Here is an 18,587-nt window from a genome sequence, read left to right as displayed (position 1 = left end):
ACAGTCCCTCCTCTAAAAGGAGTTCACAGTAGGCATGGAAATAAATAATGGCAAATCAGGGTGGGAAATACAAGAATGTTGGTTTGTGCCCAGAAGACCGGTGGCGTGAGAGAGGGAGTCATGGCTGTATTTGGAAGGGTTAGGCACAGCTTCACAGAGGACCCAGCCCAGGCTGATCAGGTAGCTTGCATTCACCGAGTCCTTCTTGGTAGATAAATTACTGAATGTTGTTGTTGTTGGATGCCATAGAATCAACTTTCGACTCATGGCAACCCCATGTGACAGGGTGGGACTATCTCATGGAGTTTTCTTGGCTATAATCTTTACAGAAGCAGACTGCCAGGCTCCTGCAGAGCCACTGGGTGTATTTGAACCACCAGCCTTTCAGTTAGCAGCCGAGCACTTAACCATTGCACCACCAGGGTTCCTTGATTACTGAATTCTATTCTATAAAACCTCAGATCAGTAACCAAAAACCCATTGCAGTTGAGCCTATTCTGACTCCTACTGACCCTATAGGACAGAATAGAACTGCCCCATAGGGTCTCCAAGAATATAATCTTCCTGGAAGCAGACTGCCACATCTTTTTCTGCTAGAGCGGGTAGTGGGTTTGAACCACCAACCTTTCGGTTAGCAACTGGGCGCTTAACCACTGTGCCACCCGGGCTTCTCCTTAGATCTTTAGAGCATTCAATTTGGCAAACATTTATTGAAAACCTACCATGTGCTTATCTTAGCTTCCTAGGACAGCCGTAACAAAATATCACAAGTGGGTGGTTTTAAAGAACAGGAATTTACTGTCTGACAATCCTGAGGCTAGAAGTCCAAACCAGGGTATTGGCTGTGTCAGTTCCTTCTTGCCGTTCGTTTGCTGCTTGTAGGTGCATCTGTCTCCATAGTTACCTAGCATCTTTCACGGGGGTCTGACTCCTCTCCATGTCGGTTCTCCTTTTAGAAGACATCGCTCAGAAGGGATTTGGATTAGGACTCATTGGTGACTCACTGGTAGAACCCTCGCCTCCCACGCAGGAGACCCACATTCGATTTCTAGCCATGCACAGCCACCACCCATCTGTCACTAGAGGCTTGCGTGTTACTATGAGGCTGAACAGGTTTCAGCGGAGCTTCCAGACTTAAGACTAGGAAGAAAGGCCTGGTGATCTGCTTCTGAAAATCAGCCAATGAAAACCCCATGGATCACAGTGGTCCTCTCCACATTGGGATGGCACGAGACCCGGCAGCATTTTGTTCCATTGTCCACAGGGTCACCAAAAGTGAAGGCCAACTAGACAGCAGCTAACAACAACTCCAGCAAGAGGTCCTGAACAAAACTGATAAGATCTTCTAAAAAAGACCCTATTTCCCCAAGCAGGGTCATGTTCACATGTATGTATCTTTTGGGAGGATCCATAACAATACTAGAGAGCCTGGTTCCAAACCGAGTCAAAGACTGACATCAAGAATTCAAAGAGGGATAGCGGGCTTGCCAAGTTGCTCCCAACCCAAACAATAGATAGCCAAGATACTGAAGAACATGCCACTGGAAAAGAATACCTTCAAGGCCACAGATGAGGCAAAGGGGCTGTCTTTGAAAACACAGAGGCCTCTCGGATTGGAATCACCTGGCGGTCTCAGTGACATTGCAGTCCCCCTCGGCGAAGGTGGATTTGTTGGCCCCGCATTGGAGACAACAGCAGGGGAGAGCAGAGCTTTACTATCACCAAGGCCACAGGACTCCTCTGGCTGGCCCCGTAGCTAGACTGCACTTCACAGAAGTCCAACAGGGTGACCTCAGTGGGATTTAGGTTTGGCCAAGTGGCCAGCATGGTTTACAGTGACCCTTGCAACTGTCACTTGGCTCTGTGCACGGCGCTGGAATCCAGATGGAGAAATGCTCATAAAGAACCCATGTGATAAATGGATACGCATTTCGGAGCAATTTAAATCTGTCATTCCTAATTGTACTTTTTTTTCCAAAAGCTTCTCTGCAGTAGTGTTAGAAAAATGAGAGCTGGGGGAGAGGGGAAGCAATATCCTTCGGTAATGCAGGAGGGGTATGCCCTTCCAGAATTCTCTGCCTTGGTACAAGTCAGGAACCACTGTGGAATAAACTCTGAACAGGTATGAGTAGGACTTTGGGTGACACGGGAGATGTATGACCATGTCCTTGGACTCCATTGCTGTTGAGTCGATTCTGACTCATAATGACGCCATGTGACAGAGTAGAACTGCCTCATAGGATTTCCAAGGCAGTAATCTTTATAGAAAGGAGTCATGGTGGCACAGTGGTTAAGCACTTGGCTGCTAAGCGAAAGATCGGCAGTTCAAACCCACCAACTGATTTGTGGGAGAAAGATGTGGCAGTCAGCTTCCATAAAGATTACAGCCTTGGAAACACTATGGGGCAGTTCTACTCTGTCCTATAGGGTTGCTATGAGTTGGGATCGACTCAAAGGCAATGGGTTCGGTTTGGTTTCGGGTTTAATCTTTACAGACACAGAGTGCCACATCTTTCTCCCACAGAGCAGCTGGTCAATGTAAACTGACAACCTTTCAGTTAGCACCGGAGTGCTTAACCACTGCACTGCCAGGGCTCCCTTGAGCTCTAGGCTCAATAAATGTGCCATGCCCTAGAATCCTGACTTCCTAGTTAGGCTTCCTCCTTTCCTAAATGATGCCAAGCCAAAGCATTTTTATTCAGCAGAAACTGTTGGCCCTTTGCCCAAGTAACCTGAAAGTAAGTGAAGGTAGCCACACCGCAAGAAGACTCAGGTATAAACATTATCAGTAGCTTGGTGCCCAAGGAGATGCCTTGGGGCAGGTGGGCAGTGCCCACGATGACAGCAGAGAAGCCTGGCTGTGAGGTGAGATGGGGAGGAGGTTGGGTGCCTATGGAATCTTGTTGTTGTTAGTTGCCATCTAGTCAGCTCCAACTCACGGCGACCTTATACACAACAGAAGAAATGTGGCCACATCCAGCGCCACCTTCATGATTCTTGGTATGTTTGAGTCCATCGTTTCAGCCACCATGTCAATCCATCTCATGGAGGGTTTCCCTTGTTTTCACTGACCCTCCACTTTCCAACCATGACATCCTTTTCTAGCAATGGCCTTTCCTGATGACGTGTCCAAAGTATGGGAGCCAAAGTCTCACCATCTTAGCTTCTAAGGAACGTTCTGGTTGTATTTTTTCTAATGGGGGCCAAACAAGGGAGAGATGGGCTCCAGTGGGCATTTTTGTGGAGGATGAAGTGCGGAGAGGTTGAGTGGGAAACGAGGGGCAGGAGCGGAGGTTGGCTGACGCAGGTGGAATACATTGTCCTGTATGTATGCTGCAAGAGTTGAGCGTGTGGATGGTGACGTAGAATCTATTAGTTACCATTTCCTGGGCAATGCCTTGTCTTCCTGATGGTACTGCGAGTCCCTTAGAGTCACACAGTTTGTTTCAGTGCCCCACAACACTTTATAGATGGGCAGTTCTTAGTCCTTAGGAGCCTTGGTGGTGTGATGGTTAAGCACCCACCTGCTAACCGAAAAGTCAGTGGTTCAGACCCACCAGTCGCTCCATGGGAGAAAGACCTGGCAATCTGCTCCCCTAAAGATTTCAGCCTAGAAAACCCTATGGGGAAGTTCTACTCTGCCACGTGGGATTGCTATGAGTCAGAATCGATTCGATGGCACACAGCAACAACTTAGTCCTTATTCATTGAGGACTGGTTTTGTATCCCAAAGAAGGGAATGGGAATGGGAATAAACAGACAGATAAGGGCAGTCTGCGGCTGGGACGAATATGACTTTTTTAGAAGGCTTGGGTCCTATTTGTCACTTGTATCTGTTAGGACTGTTTTCAGCTACAAGTAGTAGAAACACAGCCACCAGTTTATACATGTTGTTGTTGTGTGCCGTCTAATCGATTCCAACTCATAGCAACCTTATAAGACAGAGTAGAACTGCCCCATGGGGCTTCCTAGGCCGTACTCTTTTATGGGAGCAGATCGCCAGGTCTTTTCTCCTGCAGAGCCACTCGTGGGTTCAAACTGCTGACCTTTTGGTTAGCAGCTGAGCACTTAACCACTGCACCACCAGGGCTCCCTGGTTTATACATACCAGGGCTTTTATTCTTCTCATGAACTCACAGGCTAGCTGTCGAGGGCTGCCCTCAATGGCCCAATGTCCTTCTAACATTCCATTCAGTCATCTTTAGAGTGCGGCCTTTGTCTTCATGCTCACAAGATGGCTGCGCCACTTCCAAGGATTGCATCTGTGGTCCAGGTAGGAAGATGGGACGCGTAAACGGCTATTCACACCTGATTCTGCCCCCCTTAAAGAGCTTTCCTAGCAGTCCCGCCCATTAACTTCTGCTTGTCATCTCCTTGGCCAGAATTGTGCCACACAGCCACCTCTAGCTGCAAGGGAGGCGGGAAATGAAGTTTTGTAGATGGTCACAGTCACACCCCAAACAAATTGGGAATCTGCTCATGAGTTAGAGAGGATGGGTATTGGGTCGGCAGCTGGCAGTGTCTGCCCCTCTACCGTGAATTTAAAACGCTAATTGCTGCTTTCGAAATACTTATCAGTGCAGCTCTGCTGATTTCTATATGCATGTTAATTGATGGGAAATATTATCATCTCCATGTTTTGGTTGAATAGGCTGAGATCAGCAGAGGTTAAAAAGCTAACTGAGATGCCAGGGAAGAATCTTGCAGGGGGAGTTTTTTAGGTGCTTCTCTAGGTGTGCCCCCACCTCCCCTTTTTTTTTTTAAAGTAATGAAGGGGGTTGGGATGGAGGAGCATATGGAGGGCGGGCTCTAGCCCCTTTCCATAAAGCTTTAATTTCAGGGCCGTAACTGCTGCGGATGGCAGGAGTATGGGGATTTGCCTGGGCCTCTTCAGTCCTTCCTCGCGTGCAGTACATCATCCTTTTAAATAATCTTTCCCCCCCCTTTTTTTTTTTGCCAGAAGTCCTTTCAATTAAGTGGACATTTCATTGGAATAATTAAACCCTCCATATCCTATGGCTCAGTCCCGTCATTAAGGCAAATCAGTTAATCAGGGATCCATTTATCTAACTGACTGCTAACCCACTTCTAGTTCCAAAGCTTTTACTCTGTGGCAGCCCTTCCAGGGAAGAGGGGTCGGTGCCCCAAAGACAGCTCATCTCCAAAGGGCTGGGTGCTTTCTGCATTTGAAGCCACGGCAGCCTCATTGCTCATTGTATTCAAGTTTTTGATAGTTATTTTTGTTTATTCACCTAACAAATATATATTGAACACTTAAGAGTAAGGCCCGTTCTGAGTTCTGTGGGGGATGCAGAGATGAGATAGATAACGTGGCAGGTTGCTGAGCCACTCTGAACCAGTTTTCTCTTCTAGAAACTGTAGTAGTATTTGGGATCCGTGAACACACTTGGCTGCTAACTAAAAGGTTGGAGATTCAAATCCACTCTGAGGTGCCACAGAAGAAAGGCCAGGTGGTCTCCTTCTGAAAGATCACGGCCGTTAAAAACCCTGTGGAGCACAGTTCTACTCTGACACCCGTGGGGTTGCCACAACCGGGGATCGACTCAAGGCAGCTGGTTTTCAGTAGTATCTACCTCCTCGGGGTTTTGTGAGGATCAGATGTGATAATTCATAGCGAGCATTTAGCACAGTGTCTGGCATCTGTGGTTGTTGGGACCCCTCGAGTTCATTTTCGACTCATAGTGACCCCATGTGACAGAGTAGAACTGCCCCATGGGATTTTCTAGGCTGTGATCTTTATGGAAGCAGATCACCAGGTCTTTCTCCCAAGGGGCTGCTGGGTGGATTCAAACTGCCAACCTTTCGGTTAGCAGCTGAGCAGACAGGGCTCCTTGGCTGGCATGAGCAGCTGCTTAACACGTGTTTGAACTCTGGTGGCACAGTGGGTAAGAGCTTGGCTGCCAACCAAAAGGCCAGTGGTTCCAATTCACCAGCCACTCCTTGGAAACCCTATGGGGCAGTTCCACTGTGTCCTGTGAGTCAGAATCTACAGCAACAGGTTGGTTGGTTGGTTGGTTGGTTGGTTGGTTGGCTGGCTGGCTGGCTGGTTGGTTGGTTGGTTGGTTGTTTGTTTGTTTGTTTGTTTGTTTGTTGCCACTGGTTTAATTAAGATCAAGTAACGTGGAGGCAGCCGGAGCTATGTTGGACTCTTTGTACTTAGTGGCTGTAGAATCTCAGCCCCATTACTTAACTCTCTTCTCCTGCTTCCTTATCCATAAAATGGGGATGATCATACCTGCCTTCCGGTGCTCCTGTGAAGGTTAAGAGGGGTGACATATGTGAAGCCCCCTCCCCCCCGCCCCGCCCCGCCACGCAGTTGGCACTTCTAGTTCAGGAGGGGTGAGCTGTCTCACAAGCACTGCTGCAGATTACTGCCGACCAAGCAGGGTCTGTGCAGAGACTGGGGATCATTACATCGTTCTTCATGCTTAAATGCATTATCCGTATTTCCACTCATTGACGTGCGTCATTTCTCATTAATTTTTCTTTTTTACCAAAGTAATACATATGCCATGCATAGTTAAAAGGCAAAATAGGCTTGTAATGAAAACCATCGGTCCCTAACCCTGCCGTCACCAACCCCAGTCCTGTTTTTCACTGTTTTGTTTTGGGTTTTTGTTGTTGCTGTTGTTTGGTCTGTTATTCACCACCCTATTTCCAAAGAATATGCTGCATTGATACGCTGATTTTAAGACATTATCTGTTGAACTATTGTTAGCTCGACCAGGGTTTAGCTCTTTTACTTCTACTCCGTTTTCCCTCTTCCTCTTCCTCCACTCTTACTACATTTAGGTCAGGATTCTTTTGTTTAATCATTGGGAATGTCTATGTTATTATGACTAGGTAAATATTGTTTATGTTGAGGCAAGTTGTGTGCTGTGATTTTCTTTCCCTCTTTGTGTATCTTTTTTATTTTTCCTGGAGTTAATATTGCCTCTCTCTCTCTCTCTTTTTTTTTTTAGTAACTCAGTTTTGTAAATGTGTTGTTAGCTGCCTTCACGTTGGCTCTGACTCATGTATAACAGAACAAAACGTTTATGTATAACAGAACAAAACGTTTGTGTATAACAGAACAAAACGGTGCCTGGTCCTGTGCCCTTTTCATGATTGTTGGTGTGTTTGAGTTCACTGTTGTGGCTATTATTGTAGCAAGCCGTCTCATTGAAGGTTTCCCTCATTTTCACTGACCCTTAGTTTTACCAACCAGGATGTCCTTTTCTGGTGATTGCAGAAAATGTACCTATCCTTATTTTTTTTTTTTTTTTCCCTGTGCTTCTCAGGGAAACCCTGGTGGTGTAGTGGTTAAGTGCTACAGCTGCAAACCAAAGGGTCGGCAGTTCGAATCCACCAGGCACTCCTTGGAAACCCTATGGGGCAGTTCTACTCTGTCCTATAGGGTCGCTATGAGTCGGAATCGACTCGATGGCACTGCGTTTGGTTTTTTGGTTTGGTGCTTCTCAGATCTATCATTTGCCTGACAATATTTCCTAAATTATCAAATATATCCAATATCAGTACAGTCTTTCCCACTGACACCTCCCTTGAAGGACCCTCCATGCTCCCGCTGTGATCTTGGCCAACCACTCTTTGCTGCAGGGCTCTCATTCTGGGCCTCTCCTTGCTGCTTTCTTAAATCAGCGCCCTTGCTTTCTGGGCTCCGTATCTTCCTCTTTATTGCTTTAGTCCCTTATTCTGCTAGAGCATACCCTACAATAGCTTCCTAAGAAAGGACCCACGGGAGATATATTTTCGGAGTCCTTGCTTTTCTGAAAATCATTTCATTCTGTTTTCACACTTAATAGTTTGAGAGGTGTTTTGGATTGAGTTGTGTCCCCCAACAATATGTGTTATAAATCCTAACCCCTATACTTGTGGTTATAATTTCATTTGGGAATGGATTTTCTTTGTTGTGGTAAGAACGTTATGAGAGTAGAGTGTATTTTAAGTCAGTCGCCTTTGAGATAAAAAAAAGAGAAGATTAGGCATAGAAAAGCAAGCAGAAATGGGGGGAAGATAGATGCAACACCACATGAAGATCACCAAGGAGCCAAGGAACACAAGCTGAAAAGAAACAAGGACTTTCCCCCCAGAGTGGACAGAGAGAGAGCCTTCGCCTAGAACTGGCGCCCTGAATTCAAACTTCTAGCCTCCTAAACTGTGAGAAAGTAAATTTCTGTTTGTTAAAGCCACCCACTTGTGGTATTTCTGTTACTGGCCCGAGATAACTAAGACAGGTGGGTATAAAATTCTAGGTTAGAAACTGTTTCTATCAGAAACCTGAAGCCGCTGTCTCATTATCCCCTTGCTTCCGTTATTGATGTTGAGAAGTCTGGCATCACAGTTTTTTCCAGTTCTTGGTATGTGACCTGATGTTTTATCTCTGGGAGCTTTTAGGGTCTTCTCTTATTCCCTAGTGGTCTGGAATTCTACTGTGATGTGTTCTGGGAAGGATCTTTCCCCAGTGATTGTACTGAACACTCAGTGGGCCCTTTAAATCTGAAAACTCATGTTCTTCCATTGAGAAGTCTCTCATATTATTTATTTATTTCATCCCTTAATTTTCTGTGTTCTCCCTTTCCAGTATTTCTATTTATTGGGTATTACACCTTCTAAATTGATTGTGTTTTTCCCTTTCTTATCTTCCTTCTCTTTAATTTTTTGTTTATTTAACTTTTTTTGAAGACTTCTCAACTTCATTTTCCAAGACATCTATCGATTTTCAGTTTCTGCTACCTTATTTTTAATTACCAAGAGTGCTTTCTTGTTCTACGACTGATCCCTCTTCACAGCATCTTCCTATTGTTTATGGATGCAATATCGTGCCTAATCTCTTAATGGATCTTAATTATAGGGTTGTGGTTTTTATACATTTCTCTTACCCTATGTCTCGTCTGCTTGCTGTAGTCTCCTTGCATCCATTTGTCTATTTCAGTCTCTGCCTTTCACATGGAGACTTCCCTCAAACACCAAGTAATCCTTGGTTCTCTGTTATTCTTAAATTGTTATTGTTGTTGTGTGCCATCAAGTCAATTCCGACTCATAATGACCCCATGTGACAGAGTAGAACTGCCCCATAACTCCGTTGCTGTCGAGTCAATTCCGACTCATAGAACCGCCCCAAAGGGCTCCTAAATCTGTAATCTTTACAGAAATAGATTGCCAGGCCTTTCTCCCGTGGAGCCACTGGTAGGTTCAAACTGCCAAGCATTTAGTTAGCAGCCGAGCACTTAACCATTGTCCCACCAGGGTCCCTTATTGGGAGGCATCAAAAACTGTTTGTACAAGTTCTGCTTGTCAACTATGGGGCTTTACGTTAGAGTAAATGGGCATCAGTTGTGGTTGAATAACACCAATGATGGGGAGGTCATCATTCACTAGGAAATTGATTCCTTTAGTAGAGAAGGAATTGTTCTTTTCAACCCTGAGTCAGTATCTGCCATCCTAGAATTTGGTTTTAGTTGTGTCTTAAGGTTGTGTGTTAGCATATTTCAAGAAGTTTCTGTGCACATGCTTTTTGGTTACAGCCCTTTAAAAAGTAAGCTTTAACAAAAAGCAATTCTAGGGGCTATATAGCAGTAGTGATACTGGGTGGTACAAATGATTAAATGCTTAGCTGCTAACCAAAAGGTTGGCAGTTCAAGTCCACCCATAGGTGCCTGGGAAGAAAGGCCTGGTGATCAACCTCCAAAAAATTAACCATTGAAAACCCTACGCGACACAGTTCTACTCTGACGCACACGGAGTTGCCAGGAATCTGAATCACTTAACAGCACCTGGATAGTATCGATTAAGCGGAAGTCAGAGAACCTTGGCTCCAAATCTTGCCCTCGGTGCTAGGTAGGTGACCTTGAACCTCTCCAACCTTTGATTTCCTTGGCAGTAAAATGGTGATGATAAAGGTAATACTAGATGACCAGTTGGCGTCACGTTGACTTCAACTTGTGGCGACCCCATGTGTGTCAGCGTAGAACTGTACTCCACAGGGTTTTCAATGGCTGAAACCACCTACCTCAAAGGGTTCATAAGATTTATCAATTATGCTTAAAAAAGTGCCTGGCACACACTCAAGAGTCTGTAAGACTTTTTAAAGGTATTGTTCCAGGCAGTTGAATGTTATAAGTCAATCTCTCAAGAGAAGTATCCTCTAAGTCTCCTCTGGTCTTGGGACTAAGTTCTTGAGGGTTGTAATCACAACTCAGAGGACAGAAATTGAAATTTTGGCCTCATTATTGGTTGGGTGCCTTGGTTTCCCCAACCTGCTGTGGAATGGTGGGAAGATAGGACAGCAAGCATAGTTCTACAAACCTGTTTTCCCTTCCTTAACAATTAAAACTTCTCTTCCCATTAAAAAAAAAGAAAAAGCTTTTTCTTCTGATGGTAAAAGAAATGCATGTTCTCATTTTTTAAATGCAAATACAGAAAAGTATAATTTCCGTTGGCTTTTGTTCATTGGCTTGTCGACCACCGTGCTGATCTTTAACCTTCTTAGAAGAAGTGTTGGCTGCTGGGGCCCTGGGGTCTGTGGGTTCCCCCGTGCCGTGCCGTGCCCTGCCCACAGTGCCGGGAAGCAGTATGACTGCCCCTGTCCTCCACAGGGCAGGAGCCGTGGAGGCCAAGGAGAGTGTGTCCTCTAGAGATGCCTGTCTCTGCACTGCCCCAGGGGCTCGGGGGCTCTGACAGCTCGCTCTGATCTTCCCTGACACCCGGCAAGAGCAGCTTCTGTCAGCCCTGGGAGCATGGGTGTCACCTGTGATTAATCCTCAAAGCCTGAAACAAGCAAGTGACTGATTAAACAGCGGTGTCCTGGGGTCCTGTCTTTGAACAGCTGCCCCACCCTGGGATCCTGGCAGGTTTCTGGCAGCTGTGGAAAAGGTGGGGCGCCTCCTCACCTTCTCAGGGTTTGAGTCAGTTTCCCTTCTCCAACCTCCCTTGCTCCAGAGAGAGAACTGACAAGTCCCCGTAAACCCACCTCCTTGGCTGGACAGCTGGAGGGCCTGAGCTGTGTGTCAGCAGTGGCCTTGTCAGTCACCGTGAGCAACGCCACCCTTGGGAAATCACACGCAGTGTGCCATGGCAGGTTCCTGCCCAGCCTGTGGGAAGCTGGAGGCCAAAGACATAATTCACAGTGAAGGGAACTCTTCCGGGTGTGGGAATGCGGTGTGCTGCTTTGATCTGATGAATTAGCCGCTGATTAGAATGTCTCCACTCTGCAAGTGCTTTTGTCGAACCCCAGCTAAGACCCCCACACTGCCATGAGTGATCCCAGAGGCTCCTGCAGACCTGTCCTCCATCCCTGAGGCCTTAGGGCTTGGGGTCACTGACCTTCCAGGCTGTCCTTCCCCTCAGCAGTACCTGGCGGCAGTCCACCCCATCAGTGCCACTTGGAGAAACGCCGTCACATGAGTTCCTGGCCTTTTCTTGCCAAGGAGTGTTGCTTTGACACTTGAGTGATTCTCTCTGTAACCTCCACCCAGCTTCAGATCTAATGGTCTTTTCCTTTTCAGATCTCCGCCATCCGAACTCCGGGTCCAGACTGAGACCAGCTCACGGAAAGACAAGGCCCAGCCAGAAATAATAGCATAGCAGTTCCTGCCTATTGAGCACTTACTGAATGCCAGGTACTTGACATACATTGTTGTTGTTGCTGTTGTTAGTTGCATTGACCTCACATACAACAGACCAAAACGTTCCACAGTCCTATGCCATCTTCATGATCCTTGGGATGCTCAAGTCCATGTTGCGGCCACTGAGTATTTTGAGTGCCTTCCAGCCTAGGGAAGGAGCCCTGGTGGTGCAGTGGTTAAGCGCTCAGCTGCTAACCAAAAGGTTGGCGGTTCGAACCCACCAGCTGCTCCACAGGAAAAAGATGTGGCAGTCTGCTTCCGTGAAGGTTACAGACTTGGAAACCCTATGGGGTGGTTCTGCTCTGTCCTGCAGGGTCACTATGAGTCAGATCTACTTGACAGCAATAGGTTTTTTTCCTAGCTGTAAAAATGGTGGGGGGTGGTAGGGATGGGTATCTAACCTCCTCCAATCCCACAAGGGGAGAGAGAACCAAGATCAACAGCGCAAGGCTGACTCCCAAGAGGTGGAGGCCAGACAAGCCTCCTCTTTCCACCATCTTTACTGATTCTGACACCAACCGTCCCTCCTAGAACATTCTACTACTCTTCAGTAATTCATTGCCATGGCCACAGAGAATTCACAAACCATACTCACGATTATGGGGTTTATAAGGGAAGTAACGGTCACAGTTCAGGCTCAGGAACACTCAGGATACAGTTCTTCCATCAGGACAGCCTCTCCCCAGCTGTGCTCGCAGGCAGGCCCCCTCCCTGGCCCTAAGGCCTCTGCCCAAAGGCACTCACCTTTCTCTCTCCATGGGCTGGGAGGCCCACCGCTTCTGCTGCCCTGTCTCTCCTGCCACCATTTCTTACTGTCTTCAGGGTTACAGCTTGTTTTCTATCTCTCTGTCTCCTGCTTCCAGGAGCTTCTCAGCACAGGGATCCCAGGTCCAAAGGACGCACACTTTGCCCCTGGCTGTTCTTCCTTGGTGGTGGTAGGATCCTTCTCTCAGCTCTGGAATTGGATCTTTTGAGGCAAAACTGACCGATCCCCTTGGTAGGCCACAAGCACCCTACCACACAGTCCCGTACAATCACCTGGGTAGGAGCTACAAGACCAAGGCTAGAAAGGCCACACACAAAAGTAATTAATCGCACCACACCAGCCTAGGGGGCTCCTCTTCCAGCACTATATTGGACAATATTCTGTGACATATGTTGTCTCCTTTAAATTTTAAAAAATGTAAAGTCAGGGTTACCAGAGACTGAATGGTGGAGTGGTAAGAGAGGGTCTCAGGCAGAGTATAGGGCGGAATCAGGCTCTGAAGCCAGGAGGAGTTTGGGGGACAGAGAGAGAAGGGCAGCATGCCTGGGAGACAGCTTTGATGAGCCCATGGGGGCAGAAGACAAAACCATGCCAGCCCTTGGAGGCCAGGTAAAGATTTTCAATTTTAACGTAACAGCCATGGGAAGCCACACACTGCATGTTGTGAATGGATGAGGGAGGGAATTGAGGCCAGCCACTGTCGGGGAATTTGTGCATGGAGAGACAGTCTCCTGATCTTGTGCTTCTCACGTTAAAAAAAAGGTGACCCTTCCTGTAGAGCCTGGCCCAGGTGCCTTCAAGTAGCTTTCCCAGTGCTTTGTAGCAAGCAGACAGTATTTAGTATTTGACTCAGACGAAGCCAAGCACTGCTGAGGGTTGGGTCAGAGTTGCCGCGGCTCTGGCTAAGAATGAATGGAGGCAGGAACCATCCAGCCCTGTGGGCTGTTAAACTTCAGAGCCACCATGTCTGAGAGTGCATTTCTGGGCAAATTGTCTTCAAAGAGACTGCCCAGAGCTTAACGCGCTTAACACACTCATTCCAGGTGATGGGACTGAATCAGGATGAGTTATAGTGAAGTGTGTGGGATGAAAATGCATTTGAAATTGTGCCCTAGCTTCTATTTTTCTTTTGAGGCTAGCTACACTATCCACGGAGTCCCTGGGTGGTACAGATGGTGAACACACTCAGCTGCTAAATGAAAGGCTGGAGGTTCAAGTCCACCCAGAGGCACCTCGGAAGAAAGGCCTGGCAATCTACTTCCAAAAAATCAATCACTGAAAACTCTATGGAACTCAGTTCTGCTCTAACACACATGGGGTCACCATGTGTCAGAGTCAACTTGATGACAGCTTGAACAATATTCAGTTTTTGACCATGAAATTTTTCATACATGTACAAAACTGTTTATATAATGTGTGTATATAAGACAAAGGACAATAACATGGACACATGTGCCCCCGGCAGAAGCAGCAGCACCGTTTCCATATCAGTGATAGCCCCATGTGCCCTTCCATGGCCACATTCCCCTCACTGGCCCTCTCCAGAGTGGTCTTATGAGTCCCAGCTTCTCTGAGTGGTTCTACTATAGATCTGGTCTTAGTGACCCAGAAATACCACAAGTGAGTGTTTTTAAAGAATAGAAATTTGTCTTTACACAAATTCTTTTTCGTTGTTGTTAGTTGCCCTCAGGTCAGTCTGTTGTTGTTGTTGTTAGGTGCCATCGAGTCGGTTCCGACTCATAGCAGCCCTATGTACAACAGAACAAAACACTGCCCTATCCTGCGCCGTCCTCACAATCATTGCTATGTTTGAGCCCCTTGTTGTAGTCTGTCAGTCCATCTTGTTGAGGGCCTTTTTTTTTTTTTTTTGCTGATTCTCTACTTTGTTGTTGTTGTTGTTAGGTGCCGTAAAGTCAGTTCCAACTCTTAGTGACCCTGTGTACAACAAAACAAAACACTACCCAGCCCTGCACCATTCTCACAATAGGTGCTATGTTTAAGCCCATTGTTGCAGCCACCGTGTCAATCCATCTTGTTGAGGGTCTTCCTCCTTTTCTCTGACCCTCTACTTTACCAAGCATGATGTCCTTCTCCAGGGATTGTTCTCTCGTGATAACATGTCCAAAGTACGTGAGACAAAGTCTCACCTTCTCGCTTCTCAGGAATATTCTGGCTGTATACTTCTTCTTCCAAGGCAGATTTATTCATTCTTCTGGCAGTCCGTGGTATAGTCAATATTCTTGGCCAACACCATAATTCAAATGCATCGATTTTTCTTTGGCATTCCTTTTTCATTGTCCAGCTTTCACATGCATATGAGGCCATTGAAAATGCCATGGCTTGGGTCAGGTGCACCTTAGTGCTCAACGTGACATCTCTGCTTTTAGGAGTATACCCGCTGCCATGGAGTTGATTCCAAGTCATAATGACCGTACGGCACAAGGTAGAACTACCCCATAGGGTTTCCACGGCTGTAATCTTTACAGAAGCAGATTCCCACACCCAAAATCCCAGATTTCAACTACACCAACACAACGTCTCATTTGCCTTATTCCACACTACACATACAACGACAACCTCAAGAACAATACCAACAAGACCGAGGGCAGTATAGTTACTGATAACAGTTTAAGATGATTTGGCTGTTCTTGTTTTTGTAGCATATCCCATTAGGGATGTCTAATCAAATTTCCCTGTGTAAAAGTCCCTTAGGCTATTCCTCACGGTAGGGCTGTACTACCAATTAAATACAAACTTTAATTTTTTTCACATTAAAAATTGTTTTTTTATTCAGTTTTGCTTTCTGAGTTGTAACATGTATATAAAACAGAATATATTCAAATAAGTCTAGCCTCTATACTTGTCCCTTCACCCCCACTACCCTCCCTCCCTGTATAAATAATCTTTTTAAAAATTATATGGTTTATTCTTCCATTGTTTGTTTCTAGTATGTGAGGAAATAAATATTTAGATTCATATGCCCTTCCTTTCTTAGATAAAAGGTAAAGTACCATATATTCTCGTCTTAGTCTGGATTCTCTAGAGGAGCAAAATTAGTAAAGTGTGTATAAATATGTAGAGAGAGAAATTTACTTCGAGGAAATGGCTTGCACAATTGTTAGGAAATGGCTCACACAGTCGTGGGGCTGGCAAGTCATAAATCTGAGGGTTGGGTTACAGGCTGAAGACCTCTGCTGGGCCATGTGGTAGCAGGATCAGATAAACCCAAAATCTGCCGGTCAGGCAGCAGGCTGGAGACTTCTCCAGCTTGCATCCCAAGAGCTGGAAATCAGGCAACAATAAGAGCGTAGGTCAAGAAAAAGAGAGTGAGCTCTGCCAGAACGTCCATTTATATACTGGAGACAGGCCACATCCCCAAAAAAACTCTCCATTCAACTCTTCATCTGCTCATATCAGATCACATTATGGAAAGTGATTACATTATATTATATTATATTTTGGAAGAAGGAGTGCAGTGTCAGCCAAACCACTGAGAATCGTAGCCTAGCCAAATTGACACATAACCATCCCAGTACTTTTCGCCACTTTACTGTCACTTAGCAACCTCTTCTAGAGGTCACGCCAAAGGAGCTGATGTAGCTCTTCAAGTGCAGCTACTTTACTAACCTTGCTGGGTTTGTGTCTAGAAGGAAGAAGGCCGGAGATGGACGACTACATGGAGACGCTGAAGGATGAGGAGGATGCCTTGTGGGAGAACGTCGAGTGCAACCGGCACATGCTGAGCCGCTACATCAACCCAGCCAAGCTCACCCCCTACCTGCGCCAGTGCAAGGTCATCGACGAGCAGGACGAAGATGAAGTGCTCAATGCTCCCATGCTGCCATCCAAGATCAACCGGGCAGGTACACCTAGGACCACCTCTGAGGGGAGCGTGGCCACCTCTTGTGGTGGCTTCAAGAGATGCCTTTCTGTTGGCTATGCCACAGTGAGGTTTCTCTGGATTGGAAATTTTTACACTAGGGTCCATAGGCCTCCACTCACCCCCACCCCCTAACCCAGCCATCCATGAAAAGAACTCAGAGGGGTCCATGAACTTGGCTGGGGGATAATTCCATCTTTATATTACTAACCTAAGCTGAAACTAAAGAGCGTTGGTGGTGCAACGGTTAAGCTCTAGGCTGCGAACTGGAAGGTTGGTGGATTGAACCCACCCATCGGCTCCGAGGGAGAAAGACCTGGCATCCCGATCCCATAAGATTATAGCCTAGAAACCCTATGGGACAGTTGTACTCTGTCACATGAGGTCGCCATGAGTTAGAATCGACTCAAGGGCACCCCAACAAAAACTCCCTCGAAATTACAGTACTTATTAGATCTTCCAAACCAACTTGTTAATGTGTTAATAACACATTTATTACTACATCACAGATTTGTTTAATATTTGATAATGGCACTTTATTATAACTGATTTTCTTTATAATCTGACGTATGTTATTTTACCTATTTAAGAATATTATTCTGAGAAGGGATCTATAGGCTTTCCAGACTGCCGAGGTGGCCCGTGGCACACTTTATCATATTCAGTGAGGGTAATAAGTATGGTTTGTGAAACTTATTTCAGTTTTATACACACACACATATACATATGTGTACATGGAGTCCTTGGGTGGTTTAAATGGTTGACACGCTCAGCTGCTAACCAAAAGGTTATCAGTTCGAGTCCACCTAGAGGCACCACAGAAGAGAGGCCTGGCAATCTACTTCAGGAAAGGCAGCCATTGAAAATCCTAAGGAGTGCAGTTCTGCTCTGACATACATGGGTAGCCATGAGTCGGAATTGACTCAACCACACCGGCTTTATATACACACATGTGTTTGTGTGTACATACACATACATGTTTGTGTATTTGTCTTTGCATATTGGTACCAAGTCACAGTGTAAAACGTATTTCTCTCTGGGATCAACGTCTAGAAGTTTTGAGACTAGAGCATGGTTGGTAAGAAACAGTGCGTCTCCTGCTGCTCTCCTTTGCACCCATGGCAGACATCACTAATTACTCACAGCATTCTTTCCCACTGAGCATGCACAGAACTTTGGAATCCTCAACACAGTGCTCTGGGCAGCTTCACCAAACAGAGTTGACAGAAGATGAAACTTATTTATTATGTCTGTCCTAGGGAACGGGCAGAGTTTTAGGATCTCAAGGGAAGAAATATCTGAGAACAAAATTTTTCAGGCAGGGCCAAGAAATGTGAATGATAAATGGAGTCAGTGGGAGAGAAACTGGCAACTGCTAAGCAGATTACATTTAGGTTAAAGATGTTTCCAGACCGTGTGGTAATCCCAAAGAGCATTGGGCTATGCCTGCTTCCTACTAACTCTTCCTAGCTCCCCACCCAAATGTGTGTCTTCCTGCCCTGAGTCCCAGAGAACCGTATATCGTTCCATAACGGTTATTATACTCCCAAGCTCCTTTGGTCACAGAAGAGCTGGTATCTAGGTGGTTAAATTTAGCCCTGGGCAGTTGGGAAGCACTTTGAAAGTGTTGGCTTCCTGTGGCTGCAATTCCATTTCTCCTGTTTTTACCAATTTCTTAGAGAAGGGAAACTAACACTCCCGGAGAACCTCCTGAGGGCCTGGCACTTTGATTTACATTATCTGGACTCCAAGATGGAGTCCCTGGAGTCCCAAGTGCAAATGGTTAACGCACTTGGCTGCTAACCCAAAGGTTAGCAGTTTGAGTCCACCCAGAGGTGCCTTGGAAGAAAAGCCTGGTGATCTACTTCCAAAAAAATCAGCCACTGCAAACCCTTTGGAGCACAGTTCTGCTGTGACACACACGGGGCTGCTGTGAGTCAGGGCCAACTCGATGGCAACTGGTAACTGATGGGATTTCAAGATACAACTCAGGTGTGGTAGACTGTGGTGAGACGGTCCCTCAGAGTTTATTGAGGGATATGAGACATGGATAAGACAGGTCTGGACACCAGCATCCAATCAGACATGGACTCCTCTCACTGAGTGATTTCCTCTAGGCCGGTTGTTGGACATTCTCCATACCAAGGGGCAAAGGGGCTATGTGGTCTTCTTGGAGAGCCTGGAATTTTACTACCCAGAACTCTACAAACTGGTGACTGGGAAGGAGCCCACCCGGAGATTCTCCACCATTGTGGGTAAGTGGCCACCAGGAACATCGTGGTTCTAGTGGAATGTT

The 18,587-nt window shown here is 46.2% G+C and overlaps 1 protein-coding gene across 7 annotated transcripts in view; it reads left to right on the top strand.

Annotated features, from left to right (window-relative positions):
- The window catches only part of CARD11 (caspase recruitment domain family member 11), a 136,608-nt gene that overhangs the window by 79,832 nt on the left and 38,189 nt on the right, over positions 1-18,587 (top strand). For all 7 annotated transcript variants that reach the window (XM_049904877.1, XM_049904870.1, XM_049904873.1 and 4 more), the window contains 3 exons: positions 11,526-11,639; positions 16,059-16,274; positions 18,409-18,546. In XM_049904877.1, the coding sequence (XP_049760834.1) occupies positions 11,633-11,639; positions 16,059-16,274; positions 18,409-18,546 (361 nt within the window). In that variant the 5' untranslated portion in view covers positions 11,526-11,632. The remainder of the gene's footprint in view (positions 1-11,525; positions 11,640-16,058; positions 16,275-18,408; positions 18,547-18,587) is intronic.

Source organism: Elephas maximus, chromosome 12 (genome assembly GCF_024166365.1).
Source record: "Elephas maximus indicus isolate mEleMax1 chromosome 12, mEleMax1 primary haplotype, whole genome shotgun sequence".
NCBI classification, from domain to species: domain Eukaryota; kingdom Metazoa; phylum Chordata; class Mammalia; order Proboscidea; family Elephantidae; genus Elephas; species Elephas maximus.
This window is presented reverse-complemented; position numbering and strand designations above follow the sequence as displayed.